The sequence below is a fragment of the Anomaloglossus baeobatrachus genome, chromosome 12, assembly GCF_048569485.1.
Source record: "Anomaloglossus baeobatrachus isolate aAnoBae1 chromosome 12, aAnoBae1.hap1, whole genome shotgun sequence".
Taxonomy (NCBI): Eukaryota; Metazoa; Chordata; class Amphibia; order Anura; family Aromobatidae; genus Anomaloglossus; species Anomaloglossus baeobatrachus.
Window position 1 is genome coordinate 36,161,287 of NC_134364.1, and position 26,458 is coordinate 36,187,744.

Here is a 26,458-nt window from a genome sequence, read left to right on the forward strand (position 1 = left end):
CCTTCTTTTTGCCCTCATCCAATTCACCAATGTGAAAAGGATTTGCACTTGTTAGATCTTGTGAGAGCACTCAGGCTCTACATTTCTCGCACGGCGCCCCTGCGCCGTTCTGATGCACTATTTGTCCTTGTCGCTGGACAGCGTAAGGGGTCGCAAGCTTCCAAGTCAACCTTGGCTAGGTGGATCAAGGAACCGATTCTTGAAGCCTACCGTTCGTCTGGGCTTCCGATTCCTTCAGGGCTGAAAGCCCATTCTACCAGAGCTGTAGGTGCGTCCTGGGCATTGCGGCACCAGGCTACGGCTCAGCAGGTGTGTCAGGCAGCTACCTGGTCGAGTCTGCACACTTTTACAAAACACTATCAGGTGCATGCCTATGCTTCGGCAGACGCCAGCCTAGGTAGGCAAGTCCTTCAGGCGGCAGTGGCCCACCTGTAAGAAGGGACCGTTGTTTCGGCTCTTTTTTATCGAGGTATTCTTTTACCCACCCAGGGACTGCTTTTGGACGTCCCAATTGTCTGGGTCTCCCAATGGAGCGACAAAGAAGAAGGGAATTTTGTTTACTTACCGTAAATTCCTTTTCTTCTAGCTCCTATTGGGAGACCCAGCTCCCGCCCCTGTTCTTTTCGGGCTGTTGTTCTTTTGTGTACACATGTTGTTCATGTTGAATTGTTCTTTTGGTTCATGGTTTTCAGTTCTCCGAATATCCTTCGGATTGAATTTACCTTAGACCAATTTATAAGTTTCCTCCTTCCTGCTTTGGCACCAAAACTGATGGGCCCGTGATGCACGGGAGGGTGTATAGCAGAGGGGAGGGGTTACACTTTTTAAAGTGTAATAACTTTGTGTGGCCTCCGGAGGTAGACGCTATACACCCCAATTGTCTGGGTCTCCCAATAGGAGCTAGAAGAAAAGGAATTTACGGTAAGTAAACAAAATTCCCTTCTTTTTGCGGCTTGAGCTGACGTTTTTAACGGTACCATTTTGGCACAGATGCTACGTTTTGATCGCCTGTTATTGCATTTTGCACAAAAAAACGTAATTTTGGCGGTTGGAATTTTTTTTGCCGCTACGCCGTTTACTGATCAGATTAATTGATTTTATATTTTGATCGGGCATTTCTGAACGCAGCGATACCAAATGTGTGTATTTTTTTACCCTTTTAATTTTCAATGGGGCGAAAGGGGGGTTATTTGAACTTTTTTTTTTTTTTAAACTTTTTTATTTTACTAGTTCTCCTAGGGGGCTATATGGATCAACAATGCGATTGCTCTGCCCTATCTGCTGATCACAGCTACACAGCTGTAAACAGCAGATATGCTCATTTTCTGCTTCACTGGGCTGTGGGCAGAGTGAAACTGAAAGTAATTCATGGCAGGTACAGGAGTCATCGCATGACCCTGTGCTACCATGACAACTACCGGAAGTCACGTGATCACGTCACGTGACTTCCGGTATCAGGCAGTAAGTAAATGTTTACCACGATTGTGATTATAATGGTGCTGTCACATATTGACAGTGCCATTTAAGAGGTTAAACGTCACAAGCAGATAACTATTCTGCTCGTGCCTAGCAGGCACACATCTCAGCTGTGCAAATCAGCTGAGATGTGCACCGATCACAGCATGCTGCTGGCGGCAAACCGCGGGCAGTAACCTTATTACTGCCCACGGTCGTTAAGGGGTTAGTCATGGCAGTGTGATGAACATATGGTCCAGATTCCGCGCGGTGATAACATACGCACTTGACTTATGACTGGCATGGTTGTTGCCACCCGTTTGCAATTATTTTTTTTATTGCAAGAAGCAATTAGTCAAGTGCAGTCACATAATAGTCCACCTGTGTGGAGCGTGCACAGTCACCATTTGGCTATCACTATGGGGAGATAAGGTATGCACACCAGTGACTATGTAAGGGGAATACATGGAATAGCAGAAACTGCTGTGTGAATACTGACATGAAAAATTCAATAGCTATGTGTAAGAATGAAATGTGAAAAATGGAACCTGCATTACTGCCATGAATATATGAATAAAGAGAAATTTAGCTACTGAATTGATCAATGCAATAGAGCCCCAACACTACGCCAAAGTATTTCATGTCAGTATTCACACAGCAGTTTCTGCTATTCCATGTATTCCCCTTCCATAGTCACTGGTGTGCATACCTTATCTCCCCATAGTGATGTTTTTTTAGGTTTTTGCACCCAGTTCAGACATAGAATGGAGTTCCAAACGTTATTTCTTATTTATTTTTTACCATTTGGCTATCAGTGACTAACACCCAAAGGACTCGTCAGAACAAAAGTCTATGATGGTAAGAACCTTCTCTGCAGATGTAGCGCCATTGCCGATGTATGAATAATACATAAAACTGCCTGGAAATGAGATCCTGTCCTTCCTCTGAAAACAAATCTCATGAATTTATGGGCGGCTGTAGGCAGGTAATCACACCAAACAGTAAGACGCACACTATCACATATCAGAATTGTGAATGGACTTTATTACAAAGTAGTTGCTGTAGAGAGGCACAGTTTGGCACTTAGGATTTTCCAATTTGTATACATTTATGCATTTTCAGTTTATTCATGAAATTTATCCATTGTTTTCTTTCATGTGCTTTTTTTTTTTTTTTTAACATCCTAAAAAGACATTAAAACTACTAGCAGAATGGATGATCGTTGTTCCTAAGGATTTATAACAATCGTTTTGCCAAAATCTGTATATTTATACAGGCGAAAGTTGGTGTTTACTAGGAATGTATACAATAAAAACAAAAACATTGTCTGTCAATGAAATGCGCCACTGCTATACTTCTAGGTAAGCGTTCACATTGGGCTTCACGAACCGCCTATCGTACAGTCGTTGTGTTTCCGGCACAGGGGTCAGCACGTCATTAATATGGCTGGTCCCATGGGGTGGTTAAGTTACCAAAATGAGCTTCAACCAGTAAAAGGCTCAAGGATCCTCAAACCTGAGAATACTATAAAAGGTAAGATTGCACATCCGTCTAAGGCTGGAGAGGACTTAGAAGAGAATCTTGTAGTAATCATCTCGATAACTGTACAGCACAAGTACCGGCACCCTAAGAGGAAAACAACAAGATGGAAGGTAAGTACGACATTCACCCTGAAAAGGGAAACATATTAGTATTGCCAGCAGAAGTGTGTATGAGAGCTTATACTGCTCGTTACCATTAGATATCGCCTTCATTGGATAATAACTAGGGATGATCGAATACCTCAAATATTCAGCTTCGTGAATATTTTCTGAATAGGTCGCCACTATGATGCGCAATGTAAGTCTATGGGAAACCCGACTAACTATTTGGGCTTCCCATAGACTTACATTGCACATCGAATATTCGCATAGCGTCTACTTATTCGTCGAATATTCGCAAAGCCAAATAGAAGGATTTTTGTGTACTCACTGTAAAAGCTTTCTCTGAGTTTTCATTGGGGGATACAATATTCGATCATGCCTAATAATGATATTACTGTGTAACACTGTGGCTTTCAGTTATTTTATGAATGGCACAGTATATAGTGTATTATGTACACTGGACAGATACCTACCGCTTCTCAATCTTTATAGTATTAATTTCATCAAATATTTGCTTTAGGTATCTCTGTTTTGGTAACTTAGACATGAGCTGCTTCACCGATGCATTAAATACTTGTTCATCTGTAAACTATAAGGAAAGTAGATGGGATTATTAATGATAGTCTGTTCCATTACAAAAGCCACAAATAATTCTAATTTTGGAAATCTTTTAGTTATGTTTTCCTTTAAAATGACATAATATGACCCCTACCAATCAATAGAATGGATTCTTAAAGGAGTCGTCTGTCTGCTCACTTCTGCATCAGGTGGTGAGCGGTACAGACACATCTACAGTGATCAGATATCATTTGTTTCAGGTATCACACGTCTCCCAATTCTAAAGAACTGGACCTAGACACAATACCTGCTGCTTATGCACAGAGTGTATAACAGCCAAGAGCGGGCCCAGCTGTCATCCATGCCGCGGTACATGGACATTGCAGGGTTCATGACTATAGTATAGTAAAACAAATGTGGGCCTGGTCTAGAAGAATTTTGGAAATATGGTTTCATAAAAATGTTGCACTATTTGGCTGCTACAGCCTCTATGTATCACTACAGATTGAGTTAACAGTAAATCAGGCAGTGTGCACATATATTCCCAGAAGGAGTTAGCTTAATATGGTGACCTATGCAACAGCTGCATACTACGGTATTACTCCACATTGGTGCTCCGGTAGCAAAAATTGCCTACAACCACTGAACATATAGTGTATACGAGATTGAAGGTAAGGTTCTCTACACCCCCGGCATTGTGGTGACAACTGAGTATATGAGCAAACACAATAAACCTCATCTGGCTCTCCTTTCTGGAGGCTGGAATCTAACGCAACACCATATAAAAAGGGTAGAAGGTTCTAGGTGAAGGATGACGCCTGTATTATTGCCCAAGCCACTCCTACCAGAGAAACTGGGATAAAAGTGAAGTTCTAGAATATGGTCCTTGGCTATATAATTTTAAGGGCATGTGCACACTAAGTATTTGCTGCAGACATTTCTGTATCAGTCTCTTGGCAGGACTTTTTTTTTTTTTAATAAACACATGAGGTTTTTTTTTGTGTGTGTGGTTTTTTCCTGTTTATTAAAATAATTGATACGCTGTAGATATGAAACTGCAAGGAAACAACAAGGGGCATGAGATTTCAGAAATCGCATTCATTTTAATGGGACAGTAAAATGCTGCCTTCTTTCTCCACAAACAACGGGCAGGGAAAAAAGTGACCTATGAACATACCCTAAAGCTCCTGTACAGAGGACCCATCAGTGCTCCTGACTAGTGTTGAGCAGACCCGGATCTCTCTCTTGTCCCGGATTCCACTCCCCATTGACATATATGGTGCCGGATTCCGGATCGGATCGGATCCGAACTTCTTTATCAAGCCGCCGCGGATCCGCCGGACCCGGATTATTCACAGTCCGCTCAACTCTACTCCTTATATTTGTATAACATTCTGGAATATTATTTCCTAGTCCTCTGCCTCTGATATTCCTACTGGAAATGCATGAAGTAATTGCCAGCTGGATGTTACCATTCTCCTACACAGGGTGACACTATCAGCCCTTATTGGCCAGTGTAAGACTGTACACCCCAAAAAACCCAATGACCCAGGTGTCAATTTATTCATAAATTCCTAGGGGGAACAACATAGTGACAGCACCAAACAGATATTTACTAAAACAAGTGTATCAGACAGTGATCTACCGTATACACAAATTATAATGTACCTTTAAACTAGTATAATGCAAGTTTTTGTTTGTTTTTGTTTTTATCCAGCTGAAGATGCTCATATTAGCTTCATTTGGTTTGATGACTGACTATAAAGCAAGAACTGCTTTTTGCACCTTTGTAGAATGGCAAATGTTTAACAACTACCCTAGAATTATTTACCTCCAATGCCAACAAACTTTGTATTGTTTCTTTCGGTAGATCAACCTAGAATAATAGAAAATATATAAGTGAATGTATTAAAAAAATTATATACATATATGGTGGTCCAAAAGTAGGTGGACAGTATGTGTAACAGGGTTATCAAACATGGTGTAAAGTGAAACTGACTCAGTTCCCCGTAGCAACCAATCAGGTTCCACTTTTCATTCTTCACAGACTCTTTGGAAAATGAAAGGTAGAGTCTGATTGGTTGCCAAAAGCAACTGAGACAGTTTCACTTTACACCATGTTTGATAACCCTATTAGGCTATGTGCGCACGTTGCGTACATTCACTGCAGAAATTTCTGCAGCGATCTGAAGAGCACATGTGCGCTTCTAATCGCTGCAGAAATGTCCGTAGTGAGCGCCGATTCCATGCGCTCTGCCTGCAGCTCCTCCCATAGACAGAGCAGGAGCTGCCGGCAAAGCGCAGGAAAGAAGTGACATGTCACTTCTTTTTACGCAGCGCTTCGGCAGTAGCCGAAGCGCTGCGCTCTAAAACGCCACGTGCGCACGGCCCCTGCATAATCTTCATAGACTGTGCAGGGGACGCAGGACGCATGCAGTTACGCTGTGCTACAAAGCGCAGCGTAACTGCATGTATTTACGCAACGTGCGCACATAGCCTTACACACACTGTCCACCTACTTTTTGACCACCACTTTATATATATATTTTTTTTTTTTTACACATATACAAGTTTCACAGCTCTTGAGCAGCAAAGTTGCTGCTAATTTAGACGATCACAATTACAAAGGTAACTGGGATGTATGGATGTAATGGAGGACTCTCACTGGGGTGGCTTTTTACAACCAGCTTCTCTCCGGTATGACCAATGTTCATCATCTGTCAAAATGTTTGGTGCACGAAGAATAGATAGGCAGCAGAGTAACTATGGTTTCTAGTCGTATCTGGTGCATCCTCCAAACAAGGAAGGTGCTCTCCTTTTACGCCGTATGTCATTTTTTTTTAACCCTTACACCATGTTAGTTCTGTGAGCGCTATAGTTTTCTGGCATTTTTACAGATGAGTTTTGTATAGATATTCGCCACTAGTATTGGGCATAAGGGGTGAATAATTTCTGCATGTCTAAATATAGGCCCCTTTTAGACAGCTATAACATGGCTACATTTTTTTCACATATTATGGATGATTTATGCCTGAGCCTCAAATTCTTGAGGATTTTCCTTTTCCTTAAAGGAAATTAACTTTAAGCAGCAGTTGGTCCGTTAATACATGGGCAGAAAATGCACCCATTATGGGCTGTATGTAAAATTAAAGCATCAAAGTTTGGCAGAGATCCAGATCGCCTTGTAAAGTTGAGAGCCACGTGCTTACTAGAAGCAGCACAATTCTCTTAAAACTAGAACGTCCAGTGGTCACAACCCATTAGGCCAGAGTCACACTTGCGAGTGCCTCCCGTGTAACTCGCCCGAGTCTCTCATTGTATCACCCGTCATGGCCGCACACTCACCAGACAGGAGCATCTCAGCTGCATAGAGATACATGCAAGCAACCCGCTCCTGTCAGGAGTGTGTGCAGCCGTGCCGGGTGATGCAATGAGAGACTCACGCAAGAGCCTTAGATTAAAAGCGTCACTCCAGTGCTGAAGAGAGCAAAAAAAAAGAAAACTGGAGCGGTGTTTAAATCCAGCATAGTGTTTACTTACTGCCAAAATTTCAATTTCTGTGTTTCTTTGTTGGAAGTTTGTGATAGAAGCCTGAAGTTTAGAAAGAACCTGTAAAAATAATAAAAATTGTGAATGAAAAATGCCCTACTAGATGTTCTCATCTCAATTGCAACTATATATTAAAGATTAGGTACTGTAAAATTATATATCTTATAACATACAATGTGGTAATCCTTCTCCAAAACCAGTCACTAGAGAAGCAATGAGGGTAATGCCCCATGCCTCTGTGTTGTGTGAGGGATTGAAGCTCCACTCCCATTCACTTATACAGTGTGTCCACCCATGTCCTGTCCACTGCCATTAACTTGAGAACGGCGGCAGCTATAGGCATAGAAATGGTGTCTAGGTATAGTAAAGTAGCCATGCACTACGCAATGAATCCACCTATAGCGCCACATGGTGGAAAACAATAAAGTTAGCATTTTTACCTCAAAAATGGAATGAGAGAGAAAAAGTGAGCAGAAAGTTTCCCTCGCAAGCGCCGGTGATGTATTTGCGCAGGCGCGAGATTATAGGCTGGTACGAGGATGACGCTGGTGAGGTCATGAACAGTGCCACCCATAATCTCACGCCTGCGCAAATACATTACCGACGCTTGCGAGGGAAGCTTTCTGCCCAGGCCCGCGATAGGGGCACAGCGAAATGCGCCTGCGTGAGAGATGACGGGGGCGTAGTCATCCATGTAAATCATGACAGGGGGACGGCAAGCAAGGCCAGAGGGAAGGACACGAGCTGAAAATGAGCCCGCCCATCTGGCCAACACAAGTCATTTGCATAGGAAACGGTGAGATTTTATAAAGTTCTTTTTGGGGTCTGCAACAAAGTGCACCTTCATAGAATGCAGCCCAGGAGCTGCAGAAGGGGATACTTTTGGTTTAATAGGAAAAAAAACAGATGCACTTAAAGGGAACCTGTCACCAATGTCAGTAGTGTTCCATGCAAGAGGAGTCAACACTAAGGCTAGGTTCACATTTCTGTTTTAAATCCGTCAGCAACGGATCAGATGTTTTTTAGATGTCAACTGACGCAACGGATGTGTTTTTCACAGGATTCCTTTCACAGGAATCCTGTAAAAAAACTGATCCGTCGCGTCCGTTACGTCCGTGTTTTGACGGATAAGTCATGATCAGTTAGTGTTTGGGATAGCCCAGTGGGTGTGACAAACATGCTCAGTAGAGCATGATGGAATCCGTTGTAAGACGGATTACGACGGAAACCAGCACCATAGACATCCATTACAAGCTTGATGGATGGGGTCTGATTCCTGTGCGGCGCGTTAATTTTGACGGCCAAAAAAACGTTACATTCTGCATTGCTCCCGACTGACTGCGACGCAGCGGATACAACGCAAGGTCATCAGTCGCAATCCGCCACTAATACAAGTCTATGGGACACAACGGAATCCGCTAAACGGATGCCGTTGTTTACCAGAGCCGCGGATTGTGACTGATACATTTTAACGGAAATGTGAACCTAGCCTTAGGTGTAATGTGATTCCACAGCGCAGTCTCCTCTGGAGAAAAAAAAAAAATCAGACACAAGAACGCTCAGTCCTCTGCAGACTTATGAGCAGCACAGGACCTGGACCATGGGTGGTGTGAACTTCTGCTTCTAAACAGAACATTATTGGAAAGTCCAATACACAAATCAGCTTTTCCATTGAAATGATCCTGTTCTACAATGGCTCCTATGTGACTACATGGTTACAGAATACAAAGCATCTGGTATACAAGTGACTTTGCATACAAACTGCTCCCCAATTATCAGCAAAATTAGGAGAAACTGAATTCAGGGACAGACGTGATCCGCGGAGCCTCCATACCTGAGTTTCATAACGCCGTCTTACACTGGAAGATAACCTTTCTGGGGCGATGACGCTGACACTGGGGATTACAGCGCTGCTGTGCGGCTCAAACTGGCCTGTCCAATACAAGAGAACTAACAAGTTATATACACACCGTTCACATTCAGCTGAAAAAAACAATCCTGCAAACAATGCAAGTAAATGTTACAGAAGAAAAATAGTTAATAGTGGGGAAAAAAAGCCCATTTCTTTGTCGCTCCATTGGGAGACCCAGACAATTGGGTGTATAGCTATGCCTCCGGAGGCCACACAAAGTATTACACTAAAAGTGTAAAGCCCCTCCCCTTCTGCCTATACACCCCCCGTGCATCACGGGTTCCTCAGTTTACATGCTTTGTGCGAAGGAGGTCAGACATCCACGCATTAGCTCCACAGCTTGGTCAGCAGCAGCTGCTGACTATGTCGGATGGAAGAAAAGAGGGCCCATTACAGGGCCCCCAGCATGCTCCCTTCTCACCCCACTCTTGTCGGCGGTGTTGTTAAGGTTGAGGTACCCATTGCGGGTACGGAGGCTGGAGCCCACATGCTGTTTTCCTTCCCCATCCCTTGATGGGCCCTGGGGAAGTGGGATCCTAATTCGGTCTCCAGACACTGAGACCGTGCTCCATCCACAGCACCTGAGGTATCTGCTGGACAAGGAGCCGAGTATCGTCAGGGACACTGCTGCTTTGAGGTACTCTGTGTCCCCGTGGGGACCGCGCACAGAATCACTCCAGCATTGCTGGGTGTGTTAGTGCACCGGGGACCGCGGCGCTGACCGCGTTTGTGTCATCACACACTACAGCGTGCTGGTGTGCTTGGTTTACTAGAGACTACCGCCTGACCGCGCGCTGCCATTGCAACACGGCAGCGCGCCTGGGATTGTTTGTACGCCGGGGACTTCCGCGCAGACCGAGCTTATACGCCGGCCGCGCTTATAACTTGAGTCCCCGGCTTTTCCGGCCTAGTCTCGGTCTTTTCCCGCCCCCAGGCCTGTCAGTCAGGGGAAGGGAGAGATGTTGTGCTGAACGTCAGCACTGAGGGCTGGAGCGTGCTTTGCATACTCCACCCCCCTCACTGTGCACAGTGGGGCACCAGACTCCCGCACTTTTTCGGGCACGCCCACGGCCTCCTCTCCTCAGGACGCCGGCAGCCATTCCGGTCAGCTCTTCCGACGCTGGAGAGGGGAGACAAGCTCTGGGAGACCCAGGCAGCGTTTCTGGTGACCACACAACCGCTTGAGCGGTCGGTAAGCAGCACCTATGGTGCTGGCCCCACTAGTGCAGTAGTGTACATATAGATTATATCCTTATATGCTATACTTTACACTGTATGGTGCACGATTGAATTTTGGCTATATACCCTCCGGGATTGCTCAGAGGACACAACAGCATGTCGTCCACAAGAAGCAATGGTGCCAAAGCACAGACTTACTATGCTGCCTGCGCTGCATGTACGGCTATACTACCGGCAGGTTCCACTGACCCTCATTGTGTGCAATGCTCGGCCCCTGTGGCACTTGCTCAGCCGGAGCCTCTGCTAAGGGGGGCCCAGGGGGAACCACCAGCTAACACTGTCCATGTGACGGGGACAGAGTTTGCAGTTTTTACTGATAGACTTTCTGAGACTATGGCTAAGATATTAGAAGCTTTGCAGTCCAGACCGGCATCTCAGACCATGGGCACTGTGGAATCACTGCACCATGGTCCACCTCAGTTGGAGCAACAATGTCCTCCCGGGGTGTCTCATAGGTCCCAGGGTGAGGTCTCTGACACGGACCGCAGTCCCAGACCACCTAAGCGAGCTCGCTGGGAAACTCACTCGACATCATCACATTGTTCACGGTCTCAGCAGGACTCTCTGTATGATGAAGCGGAGGTAGCTGATCAGGATTCTGATCCTGAGGCCGCTCTCAACCTAGATACACCTGATGGGGACGCCATAGTGAATGATCTTATCGCGTCCATCAATCAAATGTTGGATATTTCTCCCTCAGGTCCTCCAGTGGAGGAGTCAGTTTCTCAGCAGGAGAAATTCCGTTTTAGGTTTCCCAAGCGTACCATGAGTATGTTTCTGGACCACTCTGACTTCAGAGACGCAGTCCAGAAACACCGAGCTTGTCCTGATAAGCGTTTTTCCAAGCGTCTTAAGGATACACGTTATCCATTCCCCCCTGACGTGGTCAAGGGCTGGACTCAGTGTCCCAAGGTGGATCCCCCAATCTCCAGACTGGCGGCTAGATCCATAGTCGCAGTGGAAGATGGGGCTTCACTCAAGGATGCTACTGACAGGCAGATGGAGCTCTGGTCGAAATCCATCTTTGAAGCCATCGTCGCATCTTTTGCCCCAGCATTTGCAGCAGTATGGGCACTCCAAGCTATCTCAGCTGGTCAGGCGCAAATTGACGCACTCACACGTACGTCTGCGCCGCAAGTGGCGTCCATAACCACTCAGACGACGGCATTTGCGTCCTACGCTATTAATGCCATCCTGGACTCTGCGAGCCGTACGGCGGTTGCAGCCGACAATTCGGTGGCAATACGCAGGGCATTGTGGCTACGGGAATGGAAGGCAGATTCGGCTTCCAAAAAGTGCTTAACCAGTTTGCCATTTTCTGGTGACCGTTTGTTTGGTGAGCGATTGGATGAAATAATCAAGCAATCCAAGGGAAAGGATACATCCTTACCCCAGGCCAAACCAAACATACCCCAACAGAGGAGGGGACAGTCGAGGTTTCGGTCCTTTCGGGGCGCGGGCAGGTCCCAATTCTCCTCGTCCAAAAGGCCTCAGAAGGATCAGACAAACTCCGATTCGTGGCGGTCTAAGTCACGTCCTAAAAAGACCGCTGGAGGTGCCGCTACCAAAGCGGCCTCCTCATGACTTGCAGTCTCCTCACACCGCATCCTCGGTCGGTGGCAGGCTCTCCCGCTTTTGCGACACCTGGCTGCCACAGGTAAAAGACCGTTGGGTGAGAGACATTCTGTCTCACGGTTACAGGATAGAGTTCAGCTCTCGTCCTCCGACTCGATTCTTCAGAACATCTCCGCCTCCCGAGCGAGCCGCGGCTCTTCTGCAGGCGGTGGACACTCTAAAGGCGGAAGGAGTGGTGATCCCGGTTCCTCTTCAGCAACAGGGTCACGGTTTTTACTCAAACCTGTTTGTGGTTCCAAAGAAAGACTGGTCCTTCCGTCCTGTCCTGGACCTAAAACTACTCAACAAACACGTAAAGACCAGGCGGTTCCGGATGGAATCCCTTCGCTCCGTCATCGCCTCAATGTCCCAGGGAGACTTCCTTGCATCGGTCAATATCAAAGATGCGTATCTTCACGTACCGATTGCTCCAGAGCATCAGCGCTTCCTGCGTTTCGCCATAGCAGACGAACACCTTCAGTTCGTGGCACTGCCGTTCGGCCTGGCGACAGCCCCACGGGCTTTCACCAAGGTCATGGCTACAGTAGTGGCGGTCCTTCACTCTCAGGGACACTCGGTGATTCCTTACTTAGACGATCTCCTAGTCAAGGCACCCTCTCAAGAGGCATGCCAACACAGCCTCAATGCTACTCTAGAGACTCTCCAGAGTTTCGGTTGGATCATCAATTTTCCAAAGTCAAATCTGACTCCGGCCCAATCACTGACATATCTTGGCATGGAGTTTCATACTCTCTCAGCGATAGTGAAGCTTCCGCTGAACAAACAGCGTTCACTGCAGACAGGGGTGCAATCTCTCCTTCTAGGTCAGTCACACCCCCTGAGACGCCTCATGCACTTCCTAGGGAAGATGGTAGCAGCAATGGAGGCAGTTCCTTTTGCGCAGTTTCATCTGCGCCCACTTCAATGGGACATTCTCCGCAAATGGGACAGGAAGTCGACGTCCCTCGACAGGAACGTCTCCCTCTCCCAAGCAGCCAAAGCTTCCCTTCGGTGGTGGCTTCTTCCCACTTCATTGTCGAAGGGGAAATCCTTCCTACCCCCATCCTGGGCGGTGGTCACGACGGACGCGAGTCTGTCAGGGTGGGGAGCAGTCTTTCTCCACCACAGGGCTCAGGGTACGTGGACTCAGCAGGAGTCCTCCCTTCAGATCAATGTTCTGGAGATCAGGGCAGTGTATCTTGCCCTAAAAGCGTTCCAGCAGTGGCTGGAAGGCAAGCAGATCCGAATTCAGTCGGAAAACTCCACAGCGGTGGCTTACATCAACCACCAAGGCGGCACACGCAGTCGTCAGGCTTTCCAAGAAGTTCAGCGGATTCTGATGTGGGTGGAAGCCACGGCCTCCACCATATCCGCAGTTCACATCCCGGGCGTAGAAAACTGGGAAGCAGATTTTCTCAGTCGCCAGGGCATGGACGCAGGGGAATGGTCTCTTCACCCGGACGTGTTTCAGGAGATCTGTTGCCGCTGGGGGATGCCGGACGTCGACCTAATGGCGTCCCGGCACAACAACAAGGTCACGGCATTCATGGCACGATCTCACGATCACAGAGCTCTGGCGGCAGACGCCTTAGTTCAAGATTGGTCGCAGTTTCAACTCCCTTATGTGTTACCACCTCTGGGACTGTTGCCCAGAGTGATACGCAAGATCAGGTCAGACTGCCGCCACGCCATTCTCGTCGCTCCAGACTGGCCGAGGAGGTCGTGGTACCCGGATCTGTGGCATCTCACGGTGGGCCAACCGTGGGCACTGCCAGACCGTCCAGACTTGCTGTCTCAAGGGCCGTTTTTCCATCTGAATTCTGCGGCCCTCAACCTGACTGTGTGGCCATTGAGTCCTGGATCCTAGCGTCTTCAGGGTTGTCTCAAGAGGTCATTGCCACTATGAGACAGGCCAGGAAACTAACGTCTGCCAAGATCTACCACAGGACGTGGAAGATATTCCTTTCTTGGTGCTCTGATCAGGGATTTTCTCCCTGGCCATTTGCCTTGCCCACTTTTCTTTCCTTCCTTCAATCAGGATTGGAAAAAGGGTTGTCGCTCGGCTCTCTTAAGGGACAAGTCTCAGCGCTCTCTGTGTTTTTCCAGAAGCGTCTTGCCAGGCTTTCTCAGGTACGCACGTTCCTGCAAGAGGTTTGTCACATTGTTCCTCCTTACAGGTGGCCGTTAGAACCCTGGGATCTGAACAGGGTTCTGCTGGCCCTTCAGAAGGCACCCTTTGAACCTTTGAAAGATATTTCTCTTTCTCGCCTTTCGCAGAAAGTGGTCTTCCTAGTAGCAGTCACCTCACTTCGGAGAGTGTCTGAGCTAGCAGCGCTGTCATGCAAAGCCCCTTTCCTGGTGTTTCACCAGGACAAGGTGGTGCTGCGCCCGGTTCCGGAATTCCTTCCTAAGGTGGTATCCACCTTTCATCTCAATCAGGATATCTCCTTGCCTTCTTTTTGTCCTCATCCAGTTCATCAATGTGAAAGGGATTTGCATTTGTTAGATCTGGTGAGAGCACTCAGAATCTACATTTCCCGTACGGCGCCTCTGCGCCGCTCGGATGCACTCTTTGTCCTTGTCGCTGGTCAGCGTAAGGGGTTACAGGCTTCCAAATCCACCCTGGCTCGGTGGATCAAGGAACCAATTCTTGAAGCCTACCGTTCTTCTGGGCTTCCGGTTCCCTCAGGGCTAAAGGCCCATTCTACCAGAGCCGTCGGTGCGTCCTGGGCTTTACGGCACCAGGCGACGGCTCAGCAGGTGTGCCAGGCGGCTACCTGGTCGAGCCTGCACACTTTCACCAAACACTATCAGGTGCATGCCTATGCTTCGGCGGATGCCAGCCTAGGTAGACGAGTCCTTCAGGCGGCGGTTGCCCACCTGTAGGAACGGGCCGTTTTACGGCTCTATTATGAGGTATTATTTTACCCACCCAGGGACTGCTTTTGGACGTCCCAATTGTCTGGGTCTCCCAATGGCGCGACAAAGAAGAAGGGAATTTTGTTTACTTACCGTAAATTCCTTTTCTTCTAGCTCCAATTGGGAGACCCAGCACCCGCCCTGTTGTTTTTTCGTGTACACATGTTGTTCATGTTGAATGGTTTCAGTTCTCCGAGGTTCTTCGGATTGAAGTTACTTTAAACCAATTTATTTGCTTTCCTCCTTCTTGCTTTTGCACTAAAACTGAGGAACCCGTGATGCACGGGGGGTGTATAGGCAGAAGGGGAGGGGCTTTACACTTTTAGTGTAATACTTTGTGTGGCCTCCGGAGGCATAGCTATACACCCAATTGTCTGGGTCTCCCAATTGGAGCTAGAAGAAAAGGAATTTACGGTAAGTAAACAAAATTCCCTTCTTTTGAGGGTATTAAATTCATGACCTGGTTGCGCCATTTCATGGAGGTTGGCATAATAAAGGTCAGCAAAACCCTAAAAAGGAAGTGTGACATAAAAAAATGCTAATGATGAATCGTGGCCCAAAAGTTACAATATTTATTATAGGGCTTTCCAGTTATAGGAAACTGATGGCCAGTGCTGGGATGAAGTTATAAAATCAGACGTCCTTCACCCTCTCTGACCTCTAAACTTCAGCAATGAGGTCATGACTACAAATCACCGCTGCAGCCAATCAATGAGATAAGCATCTGTACTGACGTAGCTGATATGAGCTACTTATCTCAGGGATTGGCTGCAGCGGTTATCTACTGTAGTTGTGACATAACTGGTTAATCAGCATGCAATAGCGGGGAGGCAGAGCTGGACCAGGGGAGGGTGAGTGACAGATTTTATTATTATTTTAACCCAGGGCTGTCAGTCATTTTGCACTGGCTACGCCTCCCTTAAAGGACATCTGTCACCAAAATGTAAGGTAAAAACTGCAAAAGATATTAAATACCGTATACGCTTTAGAGACTTAAATTCCATTACAAAATGGCTTTATAAAGTAAGGACATCAGCCTCATTAGGTCCAAACTATATGCTAATTCGGTTTGTATTGCCAAGTCTTGTGACAGTTTTGCTATAAAACCACTAGTAACAAAAGGGTGACAATTCACAGTTTTTTCCCCCACTCATAAAACAATGAAGAAATAACCAGCATGTGACCCCAATGTGATCACCATGAATCATAAGGAAGAATGAGCCTCATTGTGCGCAGACGCCTGGTGTTCAGAACAGTAGAAGGCATTCACCGGGAGGACTAATGCAATCGTAGCCCTGCATGCCGGCCACCTACTGACTACAGCCTCTCAGGACTTACTCTGTGTGCTCAAGAACGATCCCTTTGGATTCTGCCCAGACAGAGCCTCCGGCATCTCTCTAAATAGAAGAAGAAAAAATGGTTCCATGTTACGGTGACTCACAGTGACCAGAATACTCAGCGCCATCATACACGGCAATGTAAGACTGCAGGGGTATTCCACAGAGTGAAACAGGTTTCTGCTCTTCTACTCTAGCCTAAGACAAGCGCAAACATTTTCCCATATTTTAATGTCTCCATTTATGGAATGAATATCTACAACTGACCACCTTTAAAGGGAATCTGTCAGCAGGTTTTTTTCTACCTCATTTCAGAGCAGCATAATGTAGAGACAGAGACCCTGATTCCAGTGACGTGCCACTTACTGAGCTGCGTGTTATATCTTTTTATTTTTCATGTATTTGTTTTATTAAATATTTTGAAAGCAGTACATGTCATAAGTAGTGATGAGCGGGCACTACCATGCTCGGGTACTCGTAACTAATGATGAGCGGACACTACCATGCTCGGTACTTGTAACTAGTGATGAGCAAACACTACCATGCTCAGGTGCTCGGTACTTGTAACTAGTGATGAGCGGGCACTACCATGCTCGGGTGCTCAGTACTCATAACTAGTGATGAGCGGGCACTACCATGCTCAGGTGCTCAGTACTCGTAACTAGTGATGAGCAGGCACTACCATGCTTTGGTGCCCAGTACTCGTAAATACTGAAGAGTGAGCACTACCATGTTCGGGTGCTCATTACTTGTAAATAGTGATGAGCGGGCACTACCATGCTCGGGTGCTCAGTACTCGTAACTAGTGATGAGCGGACACTACCATGCTCGGGTGCTCTGTACTCGTAACTAGTGATGAGCGGGCACTACCATGCTCGGGTGCTCTATACTCGTAACTAGTGATGAGTGGGCACTACCATGCTCGGGTGCTCAGTACTGGTAACTAGTGATGAGCGGGCACTACCATGCTCGGGTGCTCAGTACTCGTAAATACTGAAGAGTGAGCACTACCATGTTCGGGTGCTCATTACTTGTAAATAGTGAGGAGCTGGCACTACCATGCTCAGGTGCTCAGTACTCGTAACTAGTGATGAGCGAGCACTACCATGCTCGGCTGCTCAGTACTCGTAACTAGTGATGAGCGGGCACTACCATGCTCGGGTGCTTAGTACTCGTAACTAGTGATGAGGGGGCACTACCATGCTCGAGTCCTCAGCACTTGTAACTAATGATGAGTGAGCACTACCATGCTCAGGTGCTCTGTACTCGTAACTAGTGATGAGCAAGCACTACCATGCTCGGGTGCTCAGTACTCGTAACTAGTGATGAGCGGGCACTACCATGCTCGGGTGCTCAGTACTCGTAACTAGTGATGAGGGGGCACTACCATGCTCGGGTGCTCAGTACTCGTAACTAGTGATGAGCGGGCACTACCATACTCGGGTGCTCAGTACTCGTAACTAGTGATGAGCGGGCACTACCATACTCGGGTGCTCAGTACTCGTAACTAGTGATGAGCGGGCACTACCATGCTCGGGTGCTCAGTACTCGTAACTAGTGATGAGGGGGCACTACCATGCTCGAGTCCTCAGCACTTGTAACTAATGATGAGGGGGCACTACCATGCTCGAGTCCTCAGCACTTGTAACTAATGATGAGGGGGCACTACCATGCTCGAGTCCTCAGCACTTGTAACTAATGATGAGGGGGCACTACCATGCTCAGGTGCTTGGTACTCAAAGAGCAGTTGGATGCTCGATTGAGTGTGACTCAAGCACCCGAGTACAATGGAAGTCAATGGGGAACTCCAGCATTTTTCTTTAGGAAAAATGCCCCAATATTGTAGCAATTTTTGTAGCACTTTTTATAGCATGTGAATAAACCTCTAGCCTTATAAGCTGACTCTTCTATAAAGTCTGTTTGGCAAGCACTGAAACAAGTTGTCCTGTATGAGTCCTACAACAGTCACACAGGCGCACCTGTTATTTCGCTCTTCTTGCCCTCGAAGTCGGAGCTTTTGTAGCAGATGATCCACAAGTTCTGACTCCAGGATTCTCTTCTCCGTCTGACGCTCCTTCTCGAACGCCTTCAGCTGTTAGGAGCCAAAGAAGACAGACGTGTTAATAGCAACATGCATTTAGCGGAGCCAGTGTGAGGGCAGCTGGAGAGGACGAAGCTTTATGGAGAGAGCAACTCAAACTTTCCAAATTGTCAGCTTTATTTTTATTATGAGGACAAGAATTTAACTCCATATTATCTTCTCACATTAAAGAACCCCCCCCCCCTGAGGTTTTCCCAACTTTGCAACATGCAGGATTTTCTTGACCTTGTACTTGTCCAATATTTTATTATTTTACAGGAGCAGTGCTTTAGCGAACAATGTAACGTACACATACAGGTTCCATCTAGCTTTATTTACCTTGACGTGACTTCCTTCTTTATCAGAGACAATAGCAGCAAAAGGAATCCCGGACAATCTGCAATGCTCCTGCAGCTCATCCTGGGACTGGAGACATAAAAAGTGTTGGGAATGGTCACAAGGCTGACAATCAAAAATCAGATCAAGTTTCCATTCAAGGCTAATACAGGTTTTCATATTTTTCTGGCTATATCACTGCATATATCTATGTTCCGACGCACGTTTCAGTGATCCTTTCCTCAGGGGGTGCTCAGGAACGCTGAAACACGCGTCGGGGCATAGTGGCACGCCTGGATTATTTTGACCACACAGAAGGTATAATTCCCTTTTATAGATTAGCACATCCAAACACTTTATATTAAAAGAATTTATACCATCTTATTCATATATACCATATCACTTTGATACTTATTTTTGCACATTGCACTTTGTTATATATGATAAATAGATATATATGTATAATAGTGGCCATTACATTAAGCACTTTATTTTCTGGTAAACCGCTGCTATAATTTATGGGATTTTCTCCTGCCTGATATTTCTATGAATTTGTAATAAATATTTATTTTAATAATTGAATAAAAATATTAATTTTAATATCAATTTCATCACCACTTCCTTTATTTTTTGCATCCCTATGGATTCTTATTTAAAGGTTTTTTGATATACATTGACATTTAATGGTGATTTTATACAGAATTTTTTGATCATTATCAGGTATATTTTTCTCTGAAACGCTCCAGCGTTATTATTCAGGCTTCTCCCAGCACTGCTGCAGATGATTGACAGGTCTCTCCCATAGCAGCTGACCTGTCAATCAGCTGGGAATAGCCAGACTTGTCTAATGTCTGGCTATGATCTCGGGACAGATCAACACTAAAATACAAGATGTGGGAACCTGTAAAGCACCAAGGGATAAATGGAGCTATAATAATAAAATAGACTAATAGTCTATGTGAGCCTTTTTTTTTTCTTCCCTTTTCTAAATTAGATGAAATGATCTTAACCATCTGGAGATCCAGAACCATTTTTCTATGTTCACATTTTATGTTTCTTACAGTTCATCAATTCTATTAAAAAAAAATAATGCCAATTTCTATAGGTTTTTCAAAGTTGTTTATTTAAACTACCTTTATTAAAGGGAACCTGTCACCCAGTTTTTCCCTTATGAGCTGCGGCCACCAGCAGTGAGTCCTTATATACAGCATTCTAAAATACTGTATAATAAGAGCCCAGGCCGCTCTGTAGAATGTAAAAACATCTTTTATTATACTCACCTAGAGGGCGGTCTGGTCCAATGGGTGTCGCTGGTCTCAAGTCTATCACCTCCTCCATCTTGTGCAATCCTCCTGCCCAGCCCCGAGTGTATGACATCTCATGCGTCATCCACATAGAGTCCACCACTGTGCTCCTGCACATGCGCACTTTCGTCTGTCCTCAGCCGGGCAGATCTAAGTATTATAGTGCACATGCGCTGACGGTCTTTGACCTTTCTTTGCGCCTGCGCATTACAGTACTTTGATCTTCCCTCAGCAGGGAAGATCAAAGTGTGCCTGCGTAAGAGCACAATGGAGGCCTCTGTGTCGATGACATAGGACGCATCATCCACCCTGGGCATGGTAGGAGGACAACAACTGCACAAGATGGAGGAGGCGTCGAACAGAGAGCAGTGACACCCATCGGACCGGATCGCCCTCTAGGTGAGTATTATAAAAGGGTTTCATACATTCTACAGAGCGGCCTGGGCTCTTATATACAGTACTAGAAGGTGGCCCGATTATAACGTATCGGGTATTCTAGAATGTGTATGTAGGTCAGCAGATTGAATAATAAGGTAATGAATGGACTGCATGGGTTCCGTTTAATTTAGTATTCTTATAATTGTTTATTGGCTTATAGGCTCTTAAGCGCGCGGTGTGTTGACGGTTGTCACTGTAATGACGTCATTTTGGAGCAAGACAGGACAGACAGAATAAGGCAATTATATGCAGCATCCTGGTCTGTGTCCCATCCTGGTATAGTCTCCATCCTGGTATGTGGGCTGATGCTGTGATGTGGCCCAATGCTGGTATGTGCTCCCATCGTGGTGCAGCCACCATCCTGACATGTGCCCCCATCCTGTGGGGTAATGTTAATGTGTGCGGGGGGCGGAATGCGGGGGTGTGGAGCTGAGCGGGGCCATGGCGCTGAGGATATCAGTGCAGGTGACTATATATATATATATGTGTGTGTGTGTGTGTGTGTGTGTGTGTGTGTGTGTGTGTGTGTGTGTGTGTTTTCAGTGTATACATGCGGAGTGCGAGGGAGCCCAGTGTGCGGGGGCGGAGGCGAGCGGTGAGTATGTGTCGGCTGGGTTGCTGGTATGGGCTCCCGGGGGTGCAGCACTCACCGGGGCTCCGTGTGGGTGCGGGGAAAAGTGTCGGGCGTCATCCTGTCAGCCCATAGTTCGGGCTATTCAGTTAGCTGAGCCGTTGGTCGCAGGCTGACGTCATTTTGGAGCAAGACAGACAGACAGACAGACAGACAGACAGACAGACAGACAGACAGACAGACAGACAGACAGACAGACAGAGGCAATTATATATATAGATTCTGGAATGCTGTATATAAGAGCTCACTGGTGGTGTCCGAAGCTCATAAGGGAAAAACCTGGTGATCGGGTCCCTTTAATTTTTCTTTAAATAAATGAATGTTGAGCGCAAACTAGGCTAACCGTCTTGGCTACTACTCACCTCAGACCAGTCATACATTATCTCGGCTGTAATGCCAGCAGTCCACAGCTTCTGAATGATGCCAATAGCCCTGTTGACAGACATCTGGCCAGCACTCACAACCAGCAGGTCACAGCTGCTCACCTGGAAATAACCGGAACAAATTAATATCCACAATAGATGTAGAAAGTGGAGACATGGCTTCTATTAAAGTCTAATGCAGAATAGTAATTACAGTAATAAAAATATTTTTTTGTAATTATATATTTTTTCTTAAGTATATACATATAGTAAGTGAAATAAGAAATTAACTTGTCACTAATTTTCACAGTATATATATTTGTAAAGGTGCTAGAGACATTAATTTCTCACCAGATGTCGGTAACAACCCATCCAATCCACACAGGCAAAGAAATCAAACTATAGATTTCCATAAATTTAGTGATGTGTAATAATGAGAAATGACACATGGAAACAAGTACTGAACACAAGAAGAAAGAGGTACAAAAGCCATGGAAAGTAAAGACACCAGCTTAAATCTATCAGTAATTAGAAAGTCATCCTGCCGCTTAGTGAAAAATAATATCAGCTGGTTCAACTGATGGCCTATAAAAAGGTGTCTCATTACCAAGGTGCCACACAAGAAACATCTCATGATGGGTAAAACCAGTGAGCTGTCTCAAGATCTTCATAACCTTATTATTACAAAGCATACTGCTGTGGCCATAAACTGGAAGTGAAAAGAACATTTCACCATAAACCATCCATGTACTGAGACATTCTTGATAAAAAAAAAAAAAAAAGTGCTATCACCTACTAGGATGATGGAGATGAAACAGGAGTGGACATTTTAGCAAGTCAATGATCCCAAACACACAGCCAAGGAAACATTTAGTTTCAGAGAAAAAAAAAAATAAAGCAGCTAGAATGTCCGAGCCGATCACCGGACCAATAGGTAGGTTTTTGGTAGTCACTGTAGAATCTGTTACACAGTCTTCACTGAGGGACACAGAACCATAGGATAGTCTGCTCGTATTAGGATTACATAGAATTAAAATTACCTCCTCCCAAACAAACTATACCTTCCCTGCTCACATCCGGCGACATCAGTTTAGTGAAGAAGAAAAAGTTAAAGAAAACATAATTCATTATCAAGAGACGATAAATACATAAATGTAAATACACGCCCAACCGGGTAATCAAGGGAGGGTGCTGTGTCCCCCAATGAAGAGTAATGTGAAAATTATTATAATTCAAGTACCAAAAATCGACTTTTCTCGGTCACTTCATTGAGGGACACAGAACGATGGGATGTTCTAAAGTTGCACCTAGGGTGGGAAAAGGATGAGTAAATATTCTGTTGAAATCACAGAACCTACTGGTGAGGCTCCAGCGGAAGCTGAGCTACTGCTGCCTGCAAAATATTCCTGCCCACACTTGCATCTGCAAAGGTGTGGACCCAGTAAAATTTAGAAAAGGTATGAAGGGATGCTCAGGTAGCTGCCTTCAAGAGCTGCAGGGCCAAAGCCTGGTGAAGAACCGCTCAGGAAGCTCTTTGAGTTATAAGCCTGAATTATGGTTGTTCTGATTCAGAGAGAAATAGTCGCTTTTGAAGCATCTTGACCACTACGAGGCCCACTTTGCAGGGCTAAGAAGAACAAAAAGACAGCCAAAATGGGTCATTGGAGGATAAGTAGTATTAGACAGCCCTGACCAGGCACCGAGTTCTAGGTAATACTAGTGTCAACCTCCAGCCGCTGGATGCAGAATATCCCATGGTTCTGTATCCCCCAATGAAGAGACTGAGAAACAAAATTTATGGAAGGAACAACAGCTCAGAGTTCATAGAACGATTTGAACCTTCAGGACTAGAACAGTGTTTGTGTGGAAGAATGAGCCAAAAGCACACCTGAGCAATGCAGGACGCTAGATTTTCCATATAGGAGGCGTCTTGAAGCTTAATCACCAATAAAGGATTTTGTACGAAGTGTTAAATAAGTTTAAGTAAGTGTGGTGATTAATTTTTTCCTTGTGTCGTCTCATTATTACAGATAACTTAAAGGGAACCTGTCAGGTCAAATATTCACCCAGAACCACGAGCAGTTCTGGGTGTATATTGCTAATCCCTGCCTAACTGTCCCTGTATACACTAGCATAGATAAAGAGAGCTTTAGGAAAAGTATTTCTAGGGTTCCTTTATGATATGCTAATGAGCACAGAGTAAATTTGTCTGTGGAAAAGAAAGCGCACCTAGGGTCTTACCAGGTATGAGATTTTACAAATAAGGTGCCAAAGGCACACTCACCTGCTGAAGTTGTGACAGGCACAACTCCTTGAAGCACATATATCAAAAGTGGTCAGCAGCAGTCCCGAAAAAAATGGCGAACAATAAGGATAAAAAAAGAATTAGGTTCAATGCTGCGCTAGAAACCACATGAATCCAAGGATATGTATTAAAACCTTTTATTTCTGCAGGTCAACGCATTTCAAAGACATATCCGGCTTCTTCATCAGGACACAAGACACAATACTCGTGTCCTGATGAAGCAGACAGATATGTCTTTGAAATGCATTGACCTGCAGGAATAAAGAAAAGGTTTTAATACATATCCTTGGATTCATGTGGTTTCTAGCGCAGCATTGAACCCGATTCTTTTTTTATCCTTATTGTTCAATGAGCGCAGAGTGTGAGTTCCTGGGCTCATTACGCAGTCTCATCATGTTAGAACGCCCACAGGGGTGTGCTAAAATGCTATTCAATGCCCAATGCCCAGCGTCATAGGCAGTGACGTGCGTACCTGTGTCCGTTGTCACTGCCTCTCAGATGCAGGGTTTAGGCTCAGTGTACAATCAGAAGTCACTGCACTACCGGTCATGTGCACTATGAATCCGGGTGCACGTGGCTCGGCTTCAGAAGATCTAGTACGCATGAATGGAAGTGTTGGGTCTTCTGATCATGCGCACCTGTTAATTTCATCCAACTCATCGCTTGGTTGCACGGCAGCGCAGAGGACCCATTTTGTACCTCATTATATTCCGACTTGGTGTCTACACCCGTGGATCCGCAGCAGGTTTTATGCCTACAAAGTGGTTGTGACTCACACAGCCACCCCAGCTGAGGAGATATATTCATCCCCCTCACCCCTGTTTTATCAGGTACCACCCTATTGTGCGTCTTCATACTTCTCATTAGGTATTATACAGCCGGTCAACATGTGTAGATGGAAAACAAAGCTTTACATTAACTCACATTTTCATCAGCGCTGGAGAGTGCAGCGGAGATCTTATCTATGGCTATGCTAACGCCAACAGCACAGGGCAGAGCGGAGGATCCAGTCTGAGGTCCTTTAAACTGTGAAACCTAAGGACAGAACAAAGGGTTACTTAATATCTATTGTCACAAATCTGCCAAGAGAGCAGGAAAACATTTCTACAAATCCTTATCAACACAGGCACAAGCTCTCCTACATGGATCAATGCTGAAAAGGAGCCACAATGTTTGTCTAAATATCCACTGTTACGGGGAAAGGGGGAGGGGGGGAGGGGAGGGGAGGGGCAGGGGGAGGGGCAGGGGGAGGGGGAGTCCCCATATGTGACTTTAGGCCTCTACCAAAACTTACAATTAACTCAACATATCCTTATCTGCTAGAATGTGGAAAATAGGACGTGCCGATTCCATATTCTCAAGGTGATAAAGGGACTCCTATCAAGAGCTGGGGAACCCACTGTATACACATTGTGTCCACCCATATCCTGTCCACCGCCATTAACTTGAGAACGGCGGCAGCTATAGGCATAGAAGTGGTGTCTAGGTATAGTAAAGTAGCCATGCGTTATGCAATGAAACCACCTATAGCGCCACCTGGTGGAAAACAACGGAGTTAGCATTTTTATCTCGAAAACGGAACGAGATAGAAGAAAAAAATGAATAAAAAGTTGTAGGGCATCATCAATTCAATACGAATCGACACCTTGCATACAGAAATGCTATGATATGAAACCCATGACCCCCCAAAACATTGAATGCTGGTCACGCATATGGCGCTCATTTAACTTTGATGCTCAAGGTGGCCACCGTCAGCTGCAATGCACATCTGGCCTCTGCACAGCATACTGTATCTTGCTGCACGGTGTGCAATATGGTAGGGGACACGTTTGCACAAGCATCTGTGATACGTCGTCGTAGGTCCTGCAATGTTGGTGGAAGTGTCGCATACACCTGCTGTTTGATGTGACCTCACAGAAAGAAGTCCAATGGGGTCAGGTCAGGTGAGCGTGGAGGCCACTCCACACAGCCACCATACCCAATGACTTGTAGGGAGGTCTCCATGAGGTATCGCTTCACGTCCGCAGCCTTGTGAGTTTTACACCTTCTAATCATAGCATTTCTGTATGCAAGGTGTCGATTCGTATTGAATTGATGATGCCCTACAACTTTGCAATTCACTTTTTTTCTCTCTCTCGTTCCGTTTTCGAGATAAAAATGTTAACTCCGCTTTCCACCAGGTGGCGCTATAGGTGGTTTCATTGTGTAGCGCATGGCTACTTTACTATACCTAGACACCACTTCTATGCCTATAGCTGCCGCCGTTCTCAAGTTAATGGCGGTGGACAGGATTTGGGTGGACACACTGTATATAACGTTCTTTCTGCATGACATGGTTGACCATAAGAACAGCAGACAAAGAGGAGTTCTCGAATATATCTATGTATTTAAAATGAGTTATCTGGCTATCTCAGTTCTGCATCAGAAGGTACTGACCGTAGCTTGCCAGGTCTCATGCATCCCTAGCCAATATCACTTACCTGATGTTTAATTGGAAGGGTGCATGATACCTGGCAACTGTCAGACAGGCGCCAATTCAGTAGCACCATCTCACCTCCTAATAAGAACCTAAATAAGGAGCGGGATAATCCCTTTAAGTGGCTGCCTAAATAATGGCCATGAGTTACAGGTAGCCAAACAAACACACAGGCATACAATTTTGCAAAATAAAAGCAAGTGATTGTGAACAAAAATGGACAGATAACATGGAAATTATACAAATGTCATCTTGTTAATGACACACGCGGGATTGAACACAACTTTGTATAGTAAATAT

At 45.7% G+C, this 26,458-nt stretch overlaps 1 protein-coding gene across 1 annotated transcript in view; it reads right to left on the bottom strand.

Annotated features, from left to right (window-relative positions):
- Positions 1-2,481: 2,481 nt before the first annotated feature.
- The window catches only part of EIF2AK4 (eukaryotic translation initiation factor 2 alpha kinase 4), a 231,835-nt gene continuing 207,858 nt past the window's right edge, over positions 2,482-26,458 (bottom strand). Inside the window, exons 30-39 of the mRNA XM_075330727.1 lie at positions 24,607-24,717; positions 21,378-21,500; positions 18,646-18,732; positions 18,206-18,318; positions 16,228-16,286; positions 9,040-9,137; positions 7,197-7,265; positions 5,488-5,532; positions 3,572-3,687; positions 2,482-3,081 (exon numbers count right to left, since the gene is read on the bottom strand). Of these exons, the coding sequence (XP_075186842.1) occupies positions 3,024-3,081; positions 3,572-3,687; positions 5,488-5,532; positions 7,197-7,265; positions 9,040-9,137; positions 16,228-16,286; positions 18,206-18,318; positions 18,646-18,732; positions 21,378-21,500; positions 24,607-24,717 (879 nt within the window). The 3' untranslated portion in view covers positions 2,482-3,023. The remainder of the gene's footprint in view (positions 3,082-3,571; positions 3,688-5,487; positions 5,533-7,196; positions 7,266-9,039; positions 9,138-16,227; positions 16,287-18,205; positions 18,319-18,645; positions 18,733-21,377; positions 21,501-24,606; positions 24,718-26,458) is intronic.